This window comes from Drosophila novamexicana, unplaced genomic scaffold, assembly GCF_003285875.2.
Source record: "Drosophila novamexicana strain 15010-1031.04,08,12 unplaced genomic scaffold, DnovRS2.1 tig00000108-arrow-pilon, whole genome shotgun sequence".
Taxonomy (NCBI): domain Eukaryota; kingdom Metazoa; phylum Arthropoda; class Insecta; order Diptera; family Drosophilidae; genus Drosophila; species Drosophila novamexicana.
Genome location: NW_020824772.1, coordinates 92646 through 109153, shown reverse-complemented (window position 1 = coordinate 109153; position 16508 = coordinate 92646). Strand labels below are relative to the sequence as shown.

Here is a 16508-nt window from a genome sequence, read left to right as displayed (position 1 = left end):
ATATATCTCATTTGAACGCGGCTAACTCGATTGGCTGGTGACAGTGACGGCAAAAAACACGGATTTTTTTTTGTATTTTCCTATTCCTATTTTAACGATGTTCGAAACGCCCAGCACACGAATACTCGTAATTGGTTTAGTCTATATGTGTATGGGCCTCGTATATGTCGAGGGGCTGGCATACTACACGGAAAAGCGTAAGTGCGTCCAGCGGGTATTGATTTAATTACACCGAACTGATTAATTAAAAGTGTGCGCTTGTGATTTGGCTGTTTTTTTCAGCATAAATACATTATGATTTATCGTAATGCGTGAATTAATTAAATAATTTACTTACAACAACAGCCGCATATATCGAATCGTGTCGCATTCATGAGCCCGACTTTACGAACTGCTCAACGCGTTCCATTCAGGGATTCCTAAATGCGGTCATCAAAGGTGAGCAGCTGCTAATTGCATGATTCAAGGCCACACCAATACAGCTTGATTTACATTAAATAGGCATTCCCGAAATTGAAGAGTCTTTCGGACCCTTAGATCCAATGAAACAAGATCAGCTGACATTTAAGCAGGAGGACAGCGATGTGGCTTCCATTTCGGCAAATCTAACCAATTTAATAGTACGCGGCCTGGGCAAAATGATTATCAAGGAGAGCAAGTGAGTATCTCATGACGTTCTCAGCACACTTTGCACTCGGCTCGGTCCAACTATTAATATCGAGCTAATGCATAATAAAGGCAGCTCGTTAAGGTCACGTAGAGACTTGTTTCATTAATGTCATTTTTCCCTCAAGCTTATAAACACATGCCATTTCCAGTCTGAATTGAGTCTCAGAAAAATTGATATATTGATTGATAGAGTTACGGGTTTAGTAAATCTTACAAATGATGTCACATAACTTAGATCCTTTCCATCTGTTGATTTTACAATATATGCTTAAGTTGTCTGATATTAATCATATGTTGGTTCTTTGGGGCCTATTAAAGCTAATGATTGAAGAGTTCAGTTAACATAACTGAAAAAAACAAGAATTACTTTCATGTCTAAACTCAATTTTGAGCGAAAGGTCGGTGCTATAAAATATAATAGACAATTGTTTATAAAATTTAACTGCGATATTTAAAATACTGTAAAAGCCGTAACTTATCAAGCTTGGTTAAAGCATCTTAAAAACAAATTGTTTTGAATACAAAGATTCTGTGTTCGACTTATAGTTTCTATGAAATAGTATAAATCGGGCAATATGGCCGACGTTGCAATAAGTCTTATGAAGTTAGTATGTTAGATAGTATACCAAGTCTTATCAAGATAGTTTAAGAACTAACAGATCATATTGCATATAAATATTCACACAGGCAGAGGAACATATAGATTACTATTTTAAATAATCTATAACTTTTCCATTTTATCTAAAATCAGTTCAAATCTATTTCGAAATCCATTTTATAATGTAAATAAAGTGAGGCTTGGGTATTGTAAAATTTTATAGATGCGCTAAATCATATTACTTATTTAATGGTATGATATTATATGATATCTAAGCTATTAAATGACTTTTGAAACATTTTTAAAGATTCAAATCTGCAAATTCACAGGATAGCTCTCAGACAAACACACTCTCATATATTTCATCGATTAAAAATAAATATAAGAAATTTATTAATCACATTTCAGGGTCAACAAGAAGGACTTTAGTTGGGAGGACAAGATTTATATACCACGCCTGCGCATGAATGGCACTTACAAGATGCTCGGACGCATTTTAATAATTCCCCTTCACGGATCCGGTAGCATATTTATAGAGATTGGTAATGATAGCTAAACCCTACAAATTACAAGTAAAAATGAGACTCAAATCCTCCTCCTCCGCCTCTATGACAGATGATCTGGACATACTGATGAAAGCGAAGACGCGACTGTACGAGAAGGGCGGATACACTTTCTATAATGTGACCGCGGTGACCGTTAAGCTGGAAGTGGGCCGCGTTCGAACATATTTGGACAATCTGTTCAATGGCCACAGCAAGGAGGTGGAGCGCAGCACGAATGAGTTCTTCAATGAAAACTGGCAAGATTTCTATGAAACGCTGCGTCCACTTATTGTAGAAACATTGGAGCGCACATTGCTCGATCTGCTGAGGAAGATGTTCAATGTGATGCCAGCCAATTTCTTTGTGGAGGATATACCCAATTCGCTGGTGCTCTACGGTCGCAAAACACGGCTAATAGCATAGAGTTGTTTACTTATTGAGTGAGAGTTGTTAGCTTACAGTTAAATATTAAATGCAAAAACTTAGTTTAAATTAATCTATATACATATACATATATATGTTCATGGCACAGAGCACTACGGTCTGGGGCCGCATCCTGTTAGCTGCTCAATAGAACCAATCATATTTGAGATAATCGCCCTCGTGCTTCAGAGCCGCAATCGATGTATGCCGCACGTGTCCAGTGCGCGCGAATATGCGACGATTGCCCACCGGCTGCAGGGTGCGAAAGTTGTCCACCAAGGCGCCATCTTGGGTATCCGACAGCTGGCGGAAGCGTGAGATCTGTCAAAGACAAACAGAAGAAGCATAACTCATACGCTCTGTACGCCACGCATCGTGCACCTTGCACTCACCTGCTTGGGCGAAATGGGTATGGGATCGGGAAACAGTATCCAGGTTACAGCCTCGGAGCAGGGCGGCGTGGTTAGCGAACCTGCAAGCAATGCATAATACGTGACGTGACAGTTAAGGCGCTCATTAATTCATACTGTGATCCAATCGAACAGGCATGCAAATCGAACATGACACAGTGACAGCTAAACGTAGTGAAGAGTCAATTATCCGACCCGCAGACACTTACCTTTGTATGTGTAGAACTTGTCCACGTCGACATTGGATATTAGCGAGGATAGCGAGAAGGTGACATTAAGCGATGCCTCCTGATTGGCATCGGCGATCAGATGCAGGTGACGATTGATGGTTACCAAGCCCTGGCCCTCGTCCTCATCCAGCTGTGCAATGGAATGTCAAGTTAGCTGCATCGTATTTATCCAAAACTAGCCACACTTACGTTGAAAAAGAAACCCAGCACCGCCGCACCATCCGGATGATTGAGGGCCTCGCCCAGCGTCGCGTATTTCTTGTTGCGATGCACAATATGCATTTCCATGGTGTAGCGTATATCGTTGATGACATGCTCCGAGCCACGATTGTTCTTATCACCCCAATGGAAATGCAGGCCCTCCACCTCGAACTCACCGGGCAGCTTGGCGCCCCGTACGTAGGGCAGGAATTCATACTGGTCCTCACTCTCATTCAGCTTGGGTATGCCAATGGAGACTGTCAAAAGGGCCAAATGTGCTAATTAGCCAATGCAATGGTGGTACTTTGAGCCATCCGACTTACCAGTGTGACCATTGTTAATCATTTTCAGCGGATAGGGCAGCAGATTGTGGTACCCAATCATGTCCACAGCCGGCATATGCACGGGTATTGTCTGAAATGGTTAGATTTTTGGGCAATTAGCAGCTTGTTAAGTTGGCTGCAGCTGTCACACTGAGAGAAAACTGCACTTCTTATTAAGATTAATGATTATAATTAAAAATTAAGTCGTCTTGTTCTCTAAATTCCAATTAAATTTCTTGTTTAATTACTATTTTTATTAAATTTAATGCTATTTGAATCTTCAAGATAAAGCTGAAATTCCTGTCAATTCGGAAACTTTGGATCAAAATTATATACATAAGTATTATTACCAAATTTATTATACTTATTATTTACATGAAATTTTCTATTTGTAAATATAAATAAAAATGGTCTTGTTTTATTTTAAATTAAAAACCGAGTTCCCGAACTGAAAACTGGTTCAGAACAGGAACCGAACAAATGAACAAACTCCTTGACATTCTGGATAACAAAATTAAAACACCATTTAGTTAAAAAAAAATATATATATATATATAAATATTCACACTGGAAATGTAAGTAAAAACTGCTTAAGTAGAGTACTTAACTTAAGCCTTATATCCAGGAATTTCGTTATAAAAAAAGTAATTAAAGTAAAAAGTTCACTATCTTAAGAAATTAGACTGCCAAAAAGGTTTGTATTACTTTCGAGTACAAAAACATTGGCTTTCTTTCAAGAAAACTTACATGACTGGAGGTGATGGCAATGGGTGACTGTGTCTTGCCGGCACAGTGTCCATGATGACGCGCCCAACGCCTCTGGTTGGGCTCCGAGTAGCCAAAAACATGACTGTTGACCACTGTAAATAAAAAAAAATTGAAAAAAAAAATCAAAATTTTGAAATCAGAAATAATGAATGTTCGCCGTATGCCGTACTAGCTGCTAACTGTAAACATAAACTAGTAATAGTTCCGAAACATATGAATTGTATGCCCGTTCGATCACGTGCCCCGCACAATAATGTCTGCCCCGGAACCCGCAGATAGAGCTTATCTCTGACATATACGAGCACTTGTGAATTATGGCAAATAAATGGAACGATAGCAAACAAATGTTAACCGTTTGCTGCTCAGCAAATAGATAAATCAATAAATACATTTTAGAGAGAAAATACAAGGGCACATTAAACACAATATAGATATCGGCACAATTATTGATATTGATATAGATAATGAGTGTCGAAGGTAAATATTTTTCCATAATTTTCACCACTTGTCTGACTTCACGTTTGACTAAGTCTCACACAATGGCATACAGTTGGAAAGGAAAATTAAGCGCTATTTTGCCTATGATAATTGGTTTATTTGGCCAAGCGATCTGACTATTAGCATGCATATCATATGACAATTGCACATTTCTACGGCTCTCAATTAGCAGGCAGACAGAAATGTATTTGTTTTAGAATTTATACTAATTGACATTATTAGAATAATTAATAATAATAATAATAATAATAATAATAAGTAAAAAATATAGGAATGCAAATAATTCGAACAAATAAGCGACCGAGACACTGAGGTAACTGAACTTTGAGGGTTCGAATCCTAGACTAGCGAAAGAAGGTCTTTACATTGTTCTAAGAATAATTAATATAATAATGATAGTAATAATGATAAAAATATTTATAATAAAAGTAATAATAAACGGACGGCTACAGCCAAAATATATTGGAGAATAAATATTAAACCAAAATGTTCAGCTTTTCATTTAAATTATTAACTCAAGCTAGCTAAAAAAAAAATAATAATAATCATTAATAATCACAATTAAATAATAATAATAATAACGTGATCAATATTAATATTATTAATAATAATGAGTAACAACACAAATAATAATAATAATAATAATAATAATAATAATAATAATAATAATAATAATAATAATATTGGTAATAATAATAAAAATAAAATATACCAACAAAATATTTCTTTCCTCACTGTTATTATATAACATTAAACACTTTTATTATAACAATTGAAATCAATTGAAATAACTAAAGCAGATTAATGAAACTTCTTAATGATAATGTAACCCAATACAGTGACCTTCAAACTATGATTTACAGATATAGACATTTTTATGTTTTTAAGGGGCGCATGTAGGCGTGGCCTGACTATTTAATCGTTTGCTTTAAATAACAACATAGAACATGATTCTAGCTTCAAATTAAAACGACACTTGCTCTAAAACTGTTCGACAGCCCTTTTGCTGGGCTTGGTCAAAATGTTTAAATAAATATATCTAGAGTGTAGAAGACCTCTAAAAATGTGTTAACAAATTTGTTAACTTACATAAAACTAAGTTATTCGGCCATTAGTTTTAGGAGTAGCTAATTAATTTGTTATTCGAAAATTAACACTTAAATATATTAAATTTTTGTAAGAGTTTTTGTCAGATCACGCAACAGATATGTCAATTATATAATTATTTGCCTACTGCCTATTTTATATCACTGGAGTGCACTTAATCAAAATCAATGACAGCAGTAAATGTATTAATTGGCATTCGAAAACACAAAAAGTTTCGAGTGGCATAAATGCCATAAAGCTAATGCAATAAACTTTGTAAAGTGCGTAATTAAGAGTACTTAGAAGCGTGATATCATAGGTTGGCCAATATCCACAGAACTCTAGCTATTTTGGGTGCACATGATTCAGACAACCTTGACATTTGTTAACACCGTGGTATATGGTGGGTCGCACGCTTTTCATGGAACTATCAAAGTTATAGTACCTTATCTATAAAATATTTTGTTTATATAGAACGTGCGGCTGTATGTTAGCTTGAAATTGATATTGATTGGGCTTGCCTAGTATATTCAATATGATTATCACTTCTGGTTTCCTTTGATTTATTTAATGATTGCACTTTTGGTACAATGACAAATGTATCACATGACCACAGCCGGCTGCCAGCTGTTATATAACTCATGTTTTTAATGTGTATTTAACACACGCACACACACACACAGAGGGAGACACAACTCTTATTACCAATATTATTGTTTTTCTTTTTTTACCTTGAGACCAGCAGATCACAAGAAAAACGGCTTGCAGTATTATCAAGTGCATGGCAGGCGTCAACTGTTTGCAATTTATTGTAATGATTTCCTTGTCCACTGAGCTCCTGTTCCCGAGCACTTGGCAAATGCAACACCTTGCGCTTGGCCGGTTGATTCTAAACTGTGCGGAGGTTTGGCGTTTGAAGCACCTTCACAACTTCCCCAAGCGTCAACGAACTAATTGAAAATTCGAAAGCTTAAGTCCCCGCGTATAGCGCGCGCTCCACACTCTGACACGAACCATAAAAAACAAGAGACTCTAGTCGTGTATGCCCGACTTGCAGTTACCCTGTACACAGCTCCGAGCTGTCGTAACAAATTTTCATAGATCCTTGCCTAGATCTTACGAATTCTTCAGGTCTTAAATAAAGAGTTAACAAATACTATGCATACGAAAGAAGAACCTCATTAAAAATACGGCTTTTTATATACAAAATAAGCCTTAAAATCTATATTGCGAAAGATTAACGAGAAATATATAATATACATAATATAACATCTTAAACATCTCGTCTTATTTAATATGAGAGATAAAGTTAAGAAATAAAATCTATTTAAAATTTGGAATTACAAAATGAGATTGTATAAGAATAAGGCTGGATATCTCCACAATAAACATTTCCCCTCTCATGTCAAAATAATTGCCAACGGATTAGTTACATTTTGGTTCTATGTTAGCTATAAAATGCCTTCGTCTGCCTGTGACATATATGTGCAAAAAAGTATGAGACACTTCGTTACACATTTAACTTGGGTACAGGGTATAGACACTCACATGCTACAATCGTAGTCGCACGAAAAACACCGGACGACGGACGAGCACACGATCCATCGATCGTTTTGTCTGGGGTATTGAAGTATTGAGCTGTTGGAGCTTTTCTCTAATGCGTCCACTTAATGAAATCGAATTTGAAGTAGTCCAACTGCACCACAGTGCGTATGCTTAACATTAATTAGAATAGTGCCGCAGCAAAGAAAATTTCAAATTTTGATTCGTCATAATTCCCACTTAGTTAATGCTCAGCGCAAACACAAGAGGAAACGGCTTTCAATCATTCGATAATATTTTGTTTTGCATACTAACATTTATATACTATCACATACTTGAATGAGGAGCGCGACATCTAATGCCGGGCAAATATTGACAATATCATGCAGTAAGCTACTAATTGATCGCGTGGCTATCGCTTCAAATGGAATTCGATGGGCCAGACAAATTCATTGAGCGATTTTCACACGCTTACTGCTCGGCTTAAAACAGAAGTAAGTGTTTTGTTACGTTTATACCATGTATATATATTTCTATCAGAAGTGGCAAGACAAACAGACGTCTATAAGTCATATTTGCTCAATTCATTAGTCTGTTTAAACGTTATTTCCAAATACCTCCTCATATTATTTAATTTTTAAACAGACACAAATTGAAAAACATGTTTTAATTGATACATATCTATAAAGAAAACGTGGCATGAAATTAATTAACTTTTCCAGGCACCAATACATAATTGTATAAATTTAGCAACGTTTTCACATGAAAGTAAAGCGTAGCCAATTTAACGCGTTTAACATTTGGTAATATCAAAAATGACTCTTTTCAAATGCTATTTTAATTAATTGAAATCAGTAGCAATCGTGATTTTCTCGGCATAAACATGCACTGATTGTTTTACTTAAATTTCGTTCACATTTCATTTACATGCGTATCGGAAACTCGTGACATACATGGAGAATACAAAACAAAACGAGCTATTAATAGGGGTTGACAAGTCTAAAATGAATGCATTTGAATGTTCATATACTTATGAGCTCGAATACAACTGAACATTGTATGATAATATCGCAAGCAGTTGACATTTTAAATGTAATTCAGTTCCGAACTGCAATCTAGACCTTGGCGCAAAACAGTTCAAGTAATTAGTAGTTATCCTCACATACATATTTATGTACATAAATATATTTGTATATATAGAGATAACCTACATTTTATTTTATTTGTGTCAAAAACTCTTTTTTGATTGAGTTTCATAATTTATTGCAAATTTCGCAATTAGAATAACAGTTATCAATTATATACGAATTTACAATAATTTGATAAACAATATCTAGCTTGAATTTACGCCTGACTGCATAGCGTGGATCGTGTGCTAATTGTTTTTAAAATGACTAGACACGATTTTTTTAATGATACCCTTAAAACGTGTTAATCGGAGACATATGACGAATGCGTGCTCGAGTTAGGGGATGTTCAGTTTGGAATATGGGGTATCTTCTAATAATAGCATAAAAGAACCCTGCATTAAATATCTGGGAAAAATTTTTCGCAACGTTTTCGAATTTTATTACTAAGTCATTAAACTTGCAACTAATCTATTAACAAGCATTCACTTCAAATGAAATTCCCGTATATAAATTGACCTCACAAAAACTTTCCATCTATTCTATGAAACCATGTGAACTATTGGCACATTTTAAAGTTTTGTTTTTCAATTGTTATAAGTCGATTAGGTTGGCTCAACTACTTATTGTAAAGTCAGTATAGATCAAATAAATCCTCAAAGCTATGGGTGCAGCGGCCACTCATTTGGCATGCAAGCCGTGCCACATCCGAAATGATGAGCACATTAAAGCACAATTATTCGAACATAAAAGAAAGTCATAAAATTGAATGGTACTGATCTAACAATACTTAAGTAATTCGTCTTGTCACTGGCATATATTTAAAAAGCTATTAAAAAAATATAAAAAAAAAACCAAAAAATGAACAAAAATCGGCGCTGAATTTGGCGCATGTGAGCGCCAGGCCCATACAAAATACGCAGCCATAGACACGCGAATACTATAAAAAATCTTGACCAGATATAAATAAATGAATAGCACCTGAATGGCATCTTAAACAGCTAAAAGTTGCACTACACTTTTATCAATTAAAAACACCTAGAAATTGACATCCACGCCTGACATATATATATGTATACAGAGTACATGTGCTACGTTCATGTTCTTAGACACAATCCATAAAGCTGTCGTCATGGCAGGCGACGTGCCAGGCATGTCCAAAAATGTTGTATGGACAATAGTTAGGGTTTATTTTTAGAGAAACCTGTCAAATCGCCTAGCATCGTACATTATAATCACTGGGGCTTAGCTTAAATATAATAACATTCTATTAATAAAGCTTATCAGTTATAATGGATTGGCATACATTGACAGTAACAATAAATGCCATCGCTGATTGTTAAAAAATTTATCATTTACTTTAATTCATATTCCATAGCATACTTTTTATGTGTCAAGAGGTGCCGCCTAAAAGTTGACAATGGAAACCAAAATACCTTATGGCAATTCCCCTGTATAAAATGTATTAATTTATCTCAAGTTAACAAGTTTGAGTAATCATAAAAAAATTAATTTAATAACGCAACTTAATATCAAACGCAGCAAATATTTTAAGAAATATAAATATTAAGTCTGTAATTAATAATTTAATAATGTATTGTGGACTTTGGCATATTACTGGCGTACTTTGGTAACTAATATAATAAATATAAAGCTAAGTTCACACATCTTGGCGATCTAGCAAAATATTTAATTATATTCTATGATAAATGAAGAAAAGCACATAGTTTAATGCTTGATTTTCAATAATGGTCAAATTGTTGCTTATGTAACAAGTTATTCTCTCTTTGTGAAGTGCATCAACATTTTTGCCAGATAAGTGGCACATGTGGCACATTCGCGAAACAATTCGCGTAATCCACAAATGCGTCAAAACATAATAGTAGAAACCTAATATTCGATGTCTTTGCACCTGTTTTTCTTTTTGCGATGTATTGTGTGTGATTTATAGTAAATATGTGATGAGTTCCGCTGTAGATAAGGCTAGATTCAGTTACATCCAGGGTTCGGTTAATCCTGTTTCTCCTCCTTGGCGGACAAGAAAAGTTTTTGGCACGTGAATGTCATCGAATCTAAACAAAGTACATAGGTTAGTAGATATTTAGCTGTTCATATGCGATTATGTAAATATAGAGGTTTTAATGTGCAAATGTAGCAATTGTCAAGGTTAGAAAGTCGCTTGTATACGCACCAATCGCGTCATGCACCCATTTGGGTTTGTTCTTCCACTCGACGCCAACGAAATAGAATGGAATGCCAATTAGCGTTATTATCAAGCCCATGAAGACCTCAAATGGTGCGACGTATACCGGAACGACCACCAGAAAGGCGCACACAATGACAAACACGGCGGGTATCCACAAAGAGACCTGTCAAAGAAAAATATATGAAATGTGTACAACTATTTGAAAATCGGGCATAACTCACTTTAATTGGACGCTCCATATTGGGGCGTGTGTGACGAAAGTACAAAACAGCCGACACCGAGAGCATTATAAAGAACGACTCCACAATGCTGCTATATGTGATGAGCACATACACATCACTCACAAGCAGCATCACAATTGAGAGCAGGCACTGCAAAGCAAACAAGTTTAATTAAGCAACTTCTTTTGTGCAACAATTATCCAAACGGAACCTCACCAGAAAAGCCAGCGATGGCAGTGGCGTATAGCTCTTAACGCTTATGTGGGATAGCACTGCGGGCATGTGTCCATTACGTGCGCCCACAAAGCACATGCGCGACGAGGTCATAATATGCACAGAGAGACCGCCAAATGCTGAGATGGCCACCATAATGGGTATAATCAGCGAGAAGTTGCCCATGATCTTGTTGCCAAAAGTCTGCAAGCAACAAAAATGGGGAATCAATAAAATCTCATGGAATTTGGTAATCATGTCCTACATACCACTGCTATGGCATTGGAAGCGATCATTTCGGGTGCCGACAGTACGGCCAGATAAGCCATATTGGCCAGCACATAAATGCCCGTGACCAGTGGCAGTGATATATAAATGGCACGCGGTAAATTGCGATATGGATCACGCAGCTCTTCCGTCATAAAATTCAAATAATTCCAGCCGGCATATGAGAAAATGCCCGAGTAAAATGCCACCGACAGCTTGCCGGGATCGGTTTCAGTATTCTCGAAGGGTTGATTGAAATTCTCAACATTGCCCATTAGCATCCAAACCACACCGACGACAATGATCAGTACCAATGCCGCAATTTTTGTGAACATAATAATATTTTGCATTTTCGTTGTGATTTTCATGTAATAGCAATTCAAATAGGTCAAAAAGCAAATGGTAACGGCTGCCAGCAACTGGAGTGCGAGTTTTGGTATCTCACAGCCATCATCGAAAAAAGGCTGCAGCACGTAAGAGGCGAATGTCAGACCCATTATAGCATTCGTCGTGGGCCTGTGGTAAGGCAGAAAATATTTAGATAATGATATCAATTCAACAAGAAACTGTAAGAAACAGACATACATAAGTCTTACATTTCAGAAGTATTCATGAATGCAAGTGTTTGGAAATGTTTTCAATTCTATAGCCTTGCAGAGGATATTATAACATTCCCACGAAATGGGTACCACACGCAGATTGAGACATAAAAAACAAGCATATATAGTATCAAAAGCCGAGTCCATATAGCCACGGTCGACTGCCTGCCTGATTTAATGCCAACTATTCATTTTCTATTCAGCCTGAAAGCTATCTTGATAAACCCTTATCAATTCTACCTATCTTGAGTACAATCAGTCGAAAACCGAAGTTTTTTGTTCAAAACTATTTTGTTTCCTGTAATATTTCAACAAATTTCGAAACATAGAAGATTAACTACGCTTAATATTAATTTACATTATCAGATAGCCATTAGCAAGAAGCCCTTATTGTTTAGCTATGCAAGGGTATTGAATCTTCGACAAGCAAAAGAAAGCGGTTCTCTCTGGTTATTTTGCTAATACTTATCGAAAACAAGTGAATAAAAATAGCATTGTGATAACAATAATAAAGTTGTTAATGCAATCTTGCAGCAATTGGCTGCCCACATAAACATCAACATACTGAGTATTAACTGATAAGAGCATTTATTATTCAATGAAAGTGAATGAAAACTGACAGCTTTGAGCTTATCCAGGAGCTCGTTGTAAGCATACGAATCTGAGAGACGTCAATCTGTAAGTTTCAATTGATGCCTTAATTGAAACTAAATACGCAAAAAGCTCACGAGTTGCTGCAACACAATTGTTTGAGTCGTTCGTCTGACCCAATGTTATAAGAAGAGTGCTCTAATTGGGAGTGCCCGACTTTATATTGCGGCTGAGCTTCTTGCCTTGGCTATGTATACGGAATGCAATCTTAAATGACTTCGGTGCATGAAGTCCCACCCTTATGCAAGCTCTTATATATTGAACTGTAATTATATAGCAAAGGAAATGGCTTAACCACGTCTCAAAATCAATCAAAAATATGTTAACCTCGTTCTGGGTACCGCTCTTACCGTTTCACAGACGGACAGAAAGACACGACTACAACCAGCTAGTGGCCCAGATCGAAAATATATATAATATATGGGAGTGGAGTTGCTTCTTTCTGCCTGTTACATACTTTTACACAAAACCATTGTACCCTTTTTACCTATTTATGATAAGTGTAGGGATTAAAATGAGGCTAAGCTTAGGCAATACAATCAAAATACTTACACAAATATCATCATTGCATCCCACAGATATAGAAATGCTGGCAGCGAGCCGTACGCCTCGAAGATGTACGCATAATCTCCACCAGACTTGGGTATGGCTGTGCCCAATTCCGCATAACACAAGGCGCCGATCATGGAGAGCAGACCGCATAGCACCCAGATAATCAGCGATGTGCCGACGGCCTCCACTTCGCGTATGACACCTTTGGGCGAGACAAATATGCCCGATCCAAAGATAATGCCCAATATAATGGCCACGCCCTCAAGTAAGCCCAACTGTTTTTTCATCGCAACACGACTGTTGTCCGACTCCGCAGATCCCTCCCGCGTGGCATCCTTGTCCTTGGTCACAGCTGCCGCAATGCTGGGCGGATTTTCAGTATTCGGTGTAAGCAACACCATCTCGCTTGACGGTGACTGCAAATCATTGGACGCCATTGTGTTGCGGAGCGCTTATGCCGGCCACGCACGCTACGCTCCAAGTACAAAACCAGACTGACCGAAAATAAACTGACTTGTGATTGTGTGGTGTGTCCAGCTAATTAATTAAGCTAGCTAGAGGAGTGTCGCCTCGTTGTTCCGTTTGATTAGTATGATTAGGTGTCAGTGTGCGTGTGCGTGCGTGTCGTGTATGTGTGTGTGTGTTTGTCTTTATGTGTGTGTGTGTGTGCCTGAGGGTGTGATGTACGGTGTGACATTTGCAAGTTTATAATGAATTTATGTCTTCATACCCGTATTCGCTAATCCGCCGGTTAGCAATTCTCTTTTGTCATTTCATTCATTGTTTTGCTAACCCACTTCGTACATCTGTCGTTAGCTCTTTCTAACCAATGCCGCGTCGCTCACGCCGTGTTGTAATCCCGCCGCTGTTTCACGCACATGTATTGAATTTTTGCAAAAAGATATAAATTTCGCCTAATAAATTTGTACTCGACGTTTTCTAAGTAACTATTTGCTGGTTGATTAATTTTAAATATTAAATTATATGTTTATATTGCCAGCACGGAAAGTTTTAATTAAATAAATAACTTATAAGCAATTTGCACGCGTTGCGGAGCACGAAGAGAAGAAAAAGAGATTGACATCATTCGATACATAGATATATCGAAATTGATTCTTTGCTATCGTTTTGTGATAGCAATATTATCGGGATGGCTATTAATCGTAAACTAAGCTAACGACATTTTGGATTATTTTTGAATTAAAAATAAACAGAAGTCACCTCCATAGTTAATGTGTTAAATTAATTAATTCTAAAGTCTTAAAGTCTTAATTAAGACTCTTTTTTTTTAAATTTGTAAATCAGCTGGTGATAAACTTAGTCTTGCATATAAACATATATATATATATATACATTAATTGAAATATATTAATGCATGCATAATATATGCATACATAAGTTCTTATATATATATAAACATACATATCTATATAAACACACATACATACTTCCATACTGCAGGCATGTATATATATATATATACGTATATAAGTATGTGTGTATACGTGCGTCTGAATTGATGTGTGTACGTATGTTAGTATGTAAATACGTATACACACATATACACAAACATTTATACATTCAAACAACATGTATATAGACACAAACTACATACAAAAATAACACCCACCGATCGAATGGTAAACAAAAATGGTGTATACAACCGTTACGTCAGGACAAACAGTTTTGGGTATAGAGATTTGAGCATTTTGTTTTGCAAATAGTTTATGCACAGTTAAAAAATGATTTTTATTGCTTTACAAATGACTATTTCCTATTTCTTATCCTTAGCTTGCAGTTTGGAGTGAATCATGTCCTTAAATTGCGTTAGTATTTTATTCTCCCGCTTCTGGCGCTCCTCCTTGCTGAACATGGCCAGGGCGCGTTTCTCATCCGCCGAATAGAGTTGATTTTCCTTACGTATACGGACAGCTTCCATGCGCCGGTGCCGGCTACCGCTCATCACATAGCCGACCGATTCAAAGTTGGCAATCTCGTCCGATGTGAGACCGATTTCACCACGTCTTGGTATACGTTTGCCCTCCGCGATGTAGGCAGCCATGGCGGCACCTTCACCCGGCAGCAGAGCGCGTCCAAAGTCTTTTTGATTCAGGCTGCCGCCGCTGCGCAGGGATGGACCCACATCCTCTTCGTTTTTGCTAGCACTTGCCTTCGATTTGGACCTGGCTGCACTGGATGACGATTTTTTGTCGGACTCCGATTTTCGTTTTTTCTTTTTCTTTTTATTCTTTTTGTTCTTTTTGCTTGTGCTTTTCTTCACTTTCTTTTTGGGGGGCATTTTAATACCATCCGCTGTCTTTTCCAGCCAAAGTTCCTGCTCATCCTCGCTCTCGGAACTGTCGTCACTCGAGGAGCTCGACTCGCTGCTGGAGCTTGATGAGGACGAGCTTGAGTATGTGTCGGACGAGCTGCTGGAAACTTGTTTGCTCTTTTTCTTCTTTTTAATTTTTTTTGCTTTCTTCTTAGACTTGGCTTTCTTCATTTTACTGCTCTTCTTTAGCTTTTTCTTTTTCTTAGGCCCCACAAAGGAGCCTTTGACTAGCTCCACATCATGGTGCGTCCGTGTTGGACTGGTGCCCCACACTTCTGGAACGCCTTCTTCGCCAATGCGCACACGTTGCGCCCGTCGCGCATTTAAGGCTTTTGAATCCTTAGGATGACCGCCACCCCGGTGTGGGTGATGGCTACGACTTGGCCGTTCAGCTGGATCGTTTATGAAGCTGCCTTCTGGTGCACGCCCTCTAAATGGATTATTTTGCCTATCGTTGTTTTCGTGATAACGATCGTTGGGCCAGCGCTCCACCGATTTTTGTCTCTGTTTGACCGGACTCCGACTGCGATTCTGATTCCGACTACGACCACGATTGCGACTCCGGCTGCGTGAGCTGGAGCTACTTGTGCCACTGCTGCTGCCGTCGCTGCTTGTTCCACTGCTGCTGCTGTCCGTGCTAGATGAGCGGGAACGCGAACGCTGTCGTCGTGGCGAGTCGCGTTTCTTTGAATTGCGCCCCTCTCGACGCACGGGCGAGTTTTCATAGCCATTTTTTCGCGGCCGTTCCCTTTCCTGCTCTCTGTGCCTAGACTCAGCCGCCGGCTTGTGTGTTTCCCGCCTGTCCGGTCGCACGTGGGATCTGCCGCTGTCACGTATCTGACGTGGTCGATCTCTGCGAGGGCTGCGTGAACGGCTCCTGCTACGCGAGCGCATTTTATATAGAAATATTTAATATTTGTTTTGTTAGCGCATAAAAATATTTTTCTGCTAAACGTTTGATCCTATCTGTTAATATCGTAAGAATGAACCGATATTGCAAACAGAATGTGCGATATTTAGATAACTTAGCTTTATACGATACCAAGA

The 16508-nt window shown here is 37.7% G+C and overlaps 4 protein-coding genes across 4 annotated transcripts; 1 reads left to right on the top strand and 3 right to left on the bottom strand.

The window, feature by feature from the left end:
• LOC115772006 (protein takeout) lies at window positions 1-2251 on the top strand. The gene is made up of 5 exons (XM_030717938.1): window positions 1-197; window positions 346-438; window positions 502-658; window positions 1676-1809; window positions 1883-2251. The coding sequence occupies exons 1-5, from the start codon at window positions 98-100 to the stop codon at window positions 2233-2235; spliced, it is 837 nt and encodes a 278-aa protein (XP_030573798.1). The 5' UTR covers window positions 1-97; the 3' UTR covers window positions 2236-2251.
• Window positions 2252-2257: 6 nt separating this feature from the next.
• LOC115772005 (carbonic anhydrase 2) lies at window positions 2258-6630 on the bottom strand. The gene is made up of 7 exons (XM_030717937.1): window positions 6483-6630; window positions 4147-4259; window positions 3400-3490; window positions 3065-3333; window positions 2855-3005; window positions 2628-2707; window positions 2258-2556 (listed from the first exon to the last, which is right to left on the bottom strand). The coding sequence occupies exons 1-7, from the start codon at window positions 6532-6534 to the stop codon at window positions 2380-2382; spliced, it is 933 nt and encodes a 310-aa protein (XP_030573797.1). The 5' UTR covers window positions 6535-6630; the 3' UTR covers window positions 2258-2379.
• Window positions 6631-9966: 3336 nt separating this feature from the next.
• On the bottom strand, window positions 9967-14144 carry LOC115771963 (large neutral amino acids transporter small subunit 1). The gene is made up of 7 exons (XM_030717876.1): window positions 13860-14144; window positions 13130-13799; window positions 11330-11843; window positions 11064-11264; window positions 10848-10997; window positions 10612-10789; window positions 9967-10492 (listed from the first exon to the last, which is right to left on the bottom strand). Exons 2-7 carry the CDS (start codon window positions 13564-13566, stop codon window positions 10431-10433), a joined length of 1542 nt encoding a protein of 513 aa, XP_030573736.1. The 5' UTR covers window positions 13567-13799; window positions 13860-14144; the 3' UTR covers window positions 9967-10430.
• A 692-nt stretch (window positions 14145-14836) lies between these two features.
• Window positions 14837-16496, bottom strand: LOC115771837 (NKAP family protein CG6066). Its single transcript, XM_030717719.1, has one exon. It carries the CDS (start codon window positions 16353-16355, stop codon window positions 14904-14906), a length of 1452 nt encoding a protein of 483 aa, XP_030573579.1. The 5' UTR covers window positions 16356-16496; the 3' UTR covers window positions 14837-14903.
• Between the last annotated feature and the right edge of the window lie 12 nt (window positions 16497-16508).

Bases quoted from the DNA above. Each gene is read 5' to 3' on its own strand.
- LOC115772006 (XM_030717938.1), top strand. From the start codon at position 98: ATGTTCGAAACGCCCAGCACACGAATACTCGTAATTGGTTTAGTCTAT. The intron at 198-345 runs GTAAGTGCGTCC...TTACAACAACAG, and splicing joins GGCATACTACACGGAAAAGC to CCGCATATATCGAATCGTGT. The intron at 1,810-1,882 runs GTAATGATAGCT...CCTCTATGACAG, and splicing joins TAGCATATTTATAGAGATTG to ATGATCTGGACATACTGATG.
- LOC115772005 (XM_030717937.1), bottom strand. From the start codon at position 6,534: ATGCACTTGATAATACTGCAAGCCGTTTTTCTTGTGATCTGCTGGTCT. The intron at 3,006-3,064 runs GTAAGTGTGGCT...TCCATTGCACAG, and splicing joins TGCTGGGTTTCTTTTTCAAC to CTGGATGAGGACGAGGGCCA. The intron at 2,557-2,627 runs GTGAGTGCAAGG...TGTCTTTGACAG, and splicing joins TACCCATTTCGCCCAAGCAG to ATCTCACGCTTCCGCCAGCT.
- LOC115771963 (XM_030717876.1), bottom strand. From the start codon at position 13,566: ATGGCGTCCAATGATTTGCAGTCACCGTCAAGCGAGATGGTGTTGCTT. The intron at 11,265-11,329 runs GTATGTAGGACA...TGTTGCTTGCAG, and splicing joins CTTCCAATGCCATAGCAGTG to ACTTTTGGCAACAAGATCAT. The intron at 10,493-10,611 runs GTGCGTATACAA...TACTTTGTTTAG, and splicing joins ATGGGTGCATGACGCGATTG to ATTCGATGACATTCACGTGC.
- LOC115771837 (XM_030717719.1), bottom strand. From the start codon at position 16,355: ATGCGCTCGCGTAGCAGGAGCCGTTCACGCAGCCCTCGCAGAGATCGA.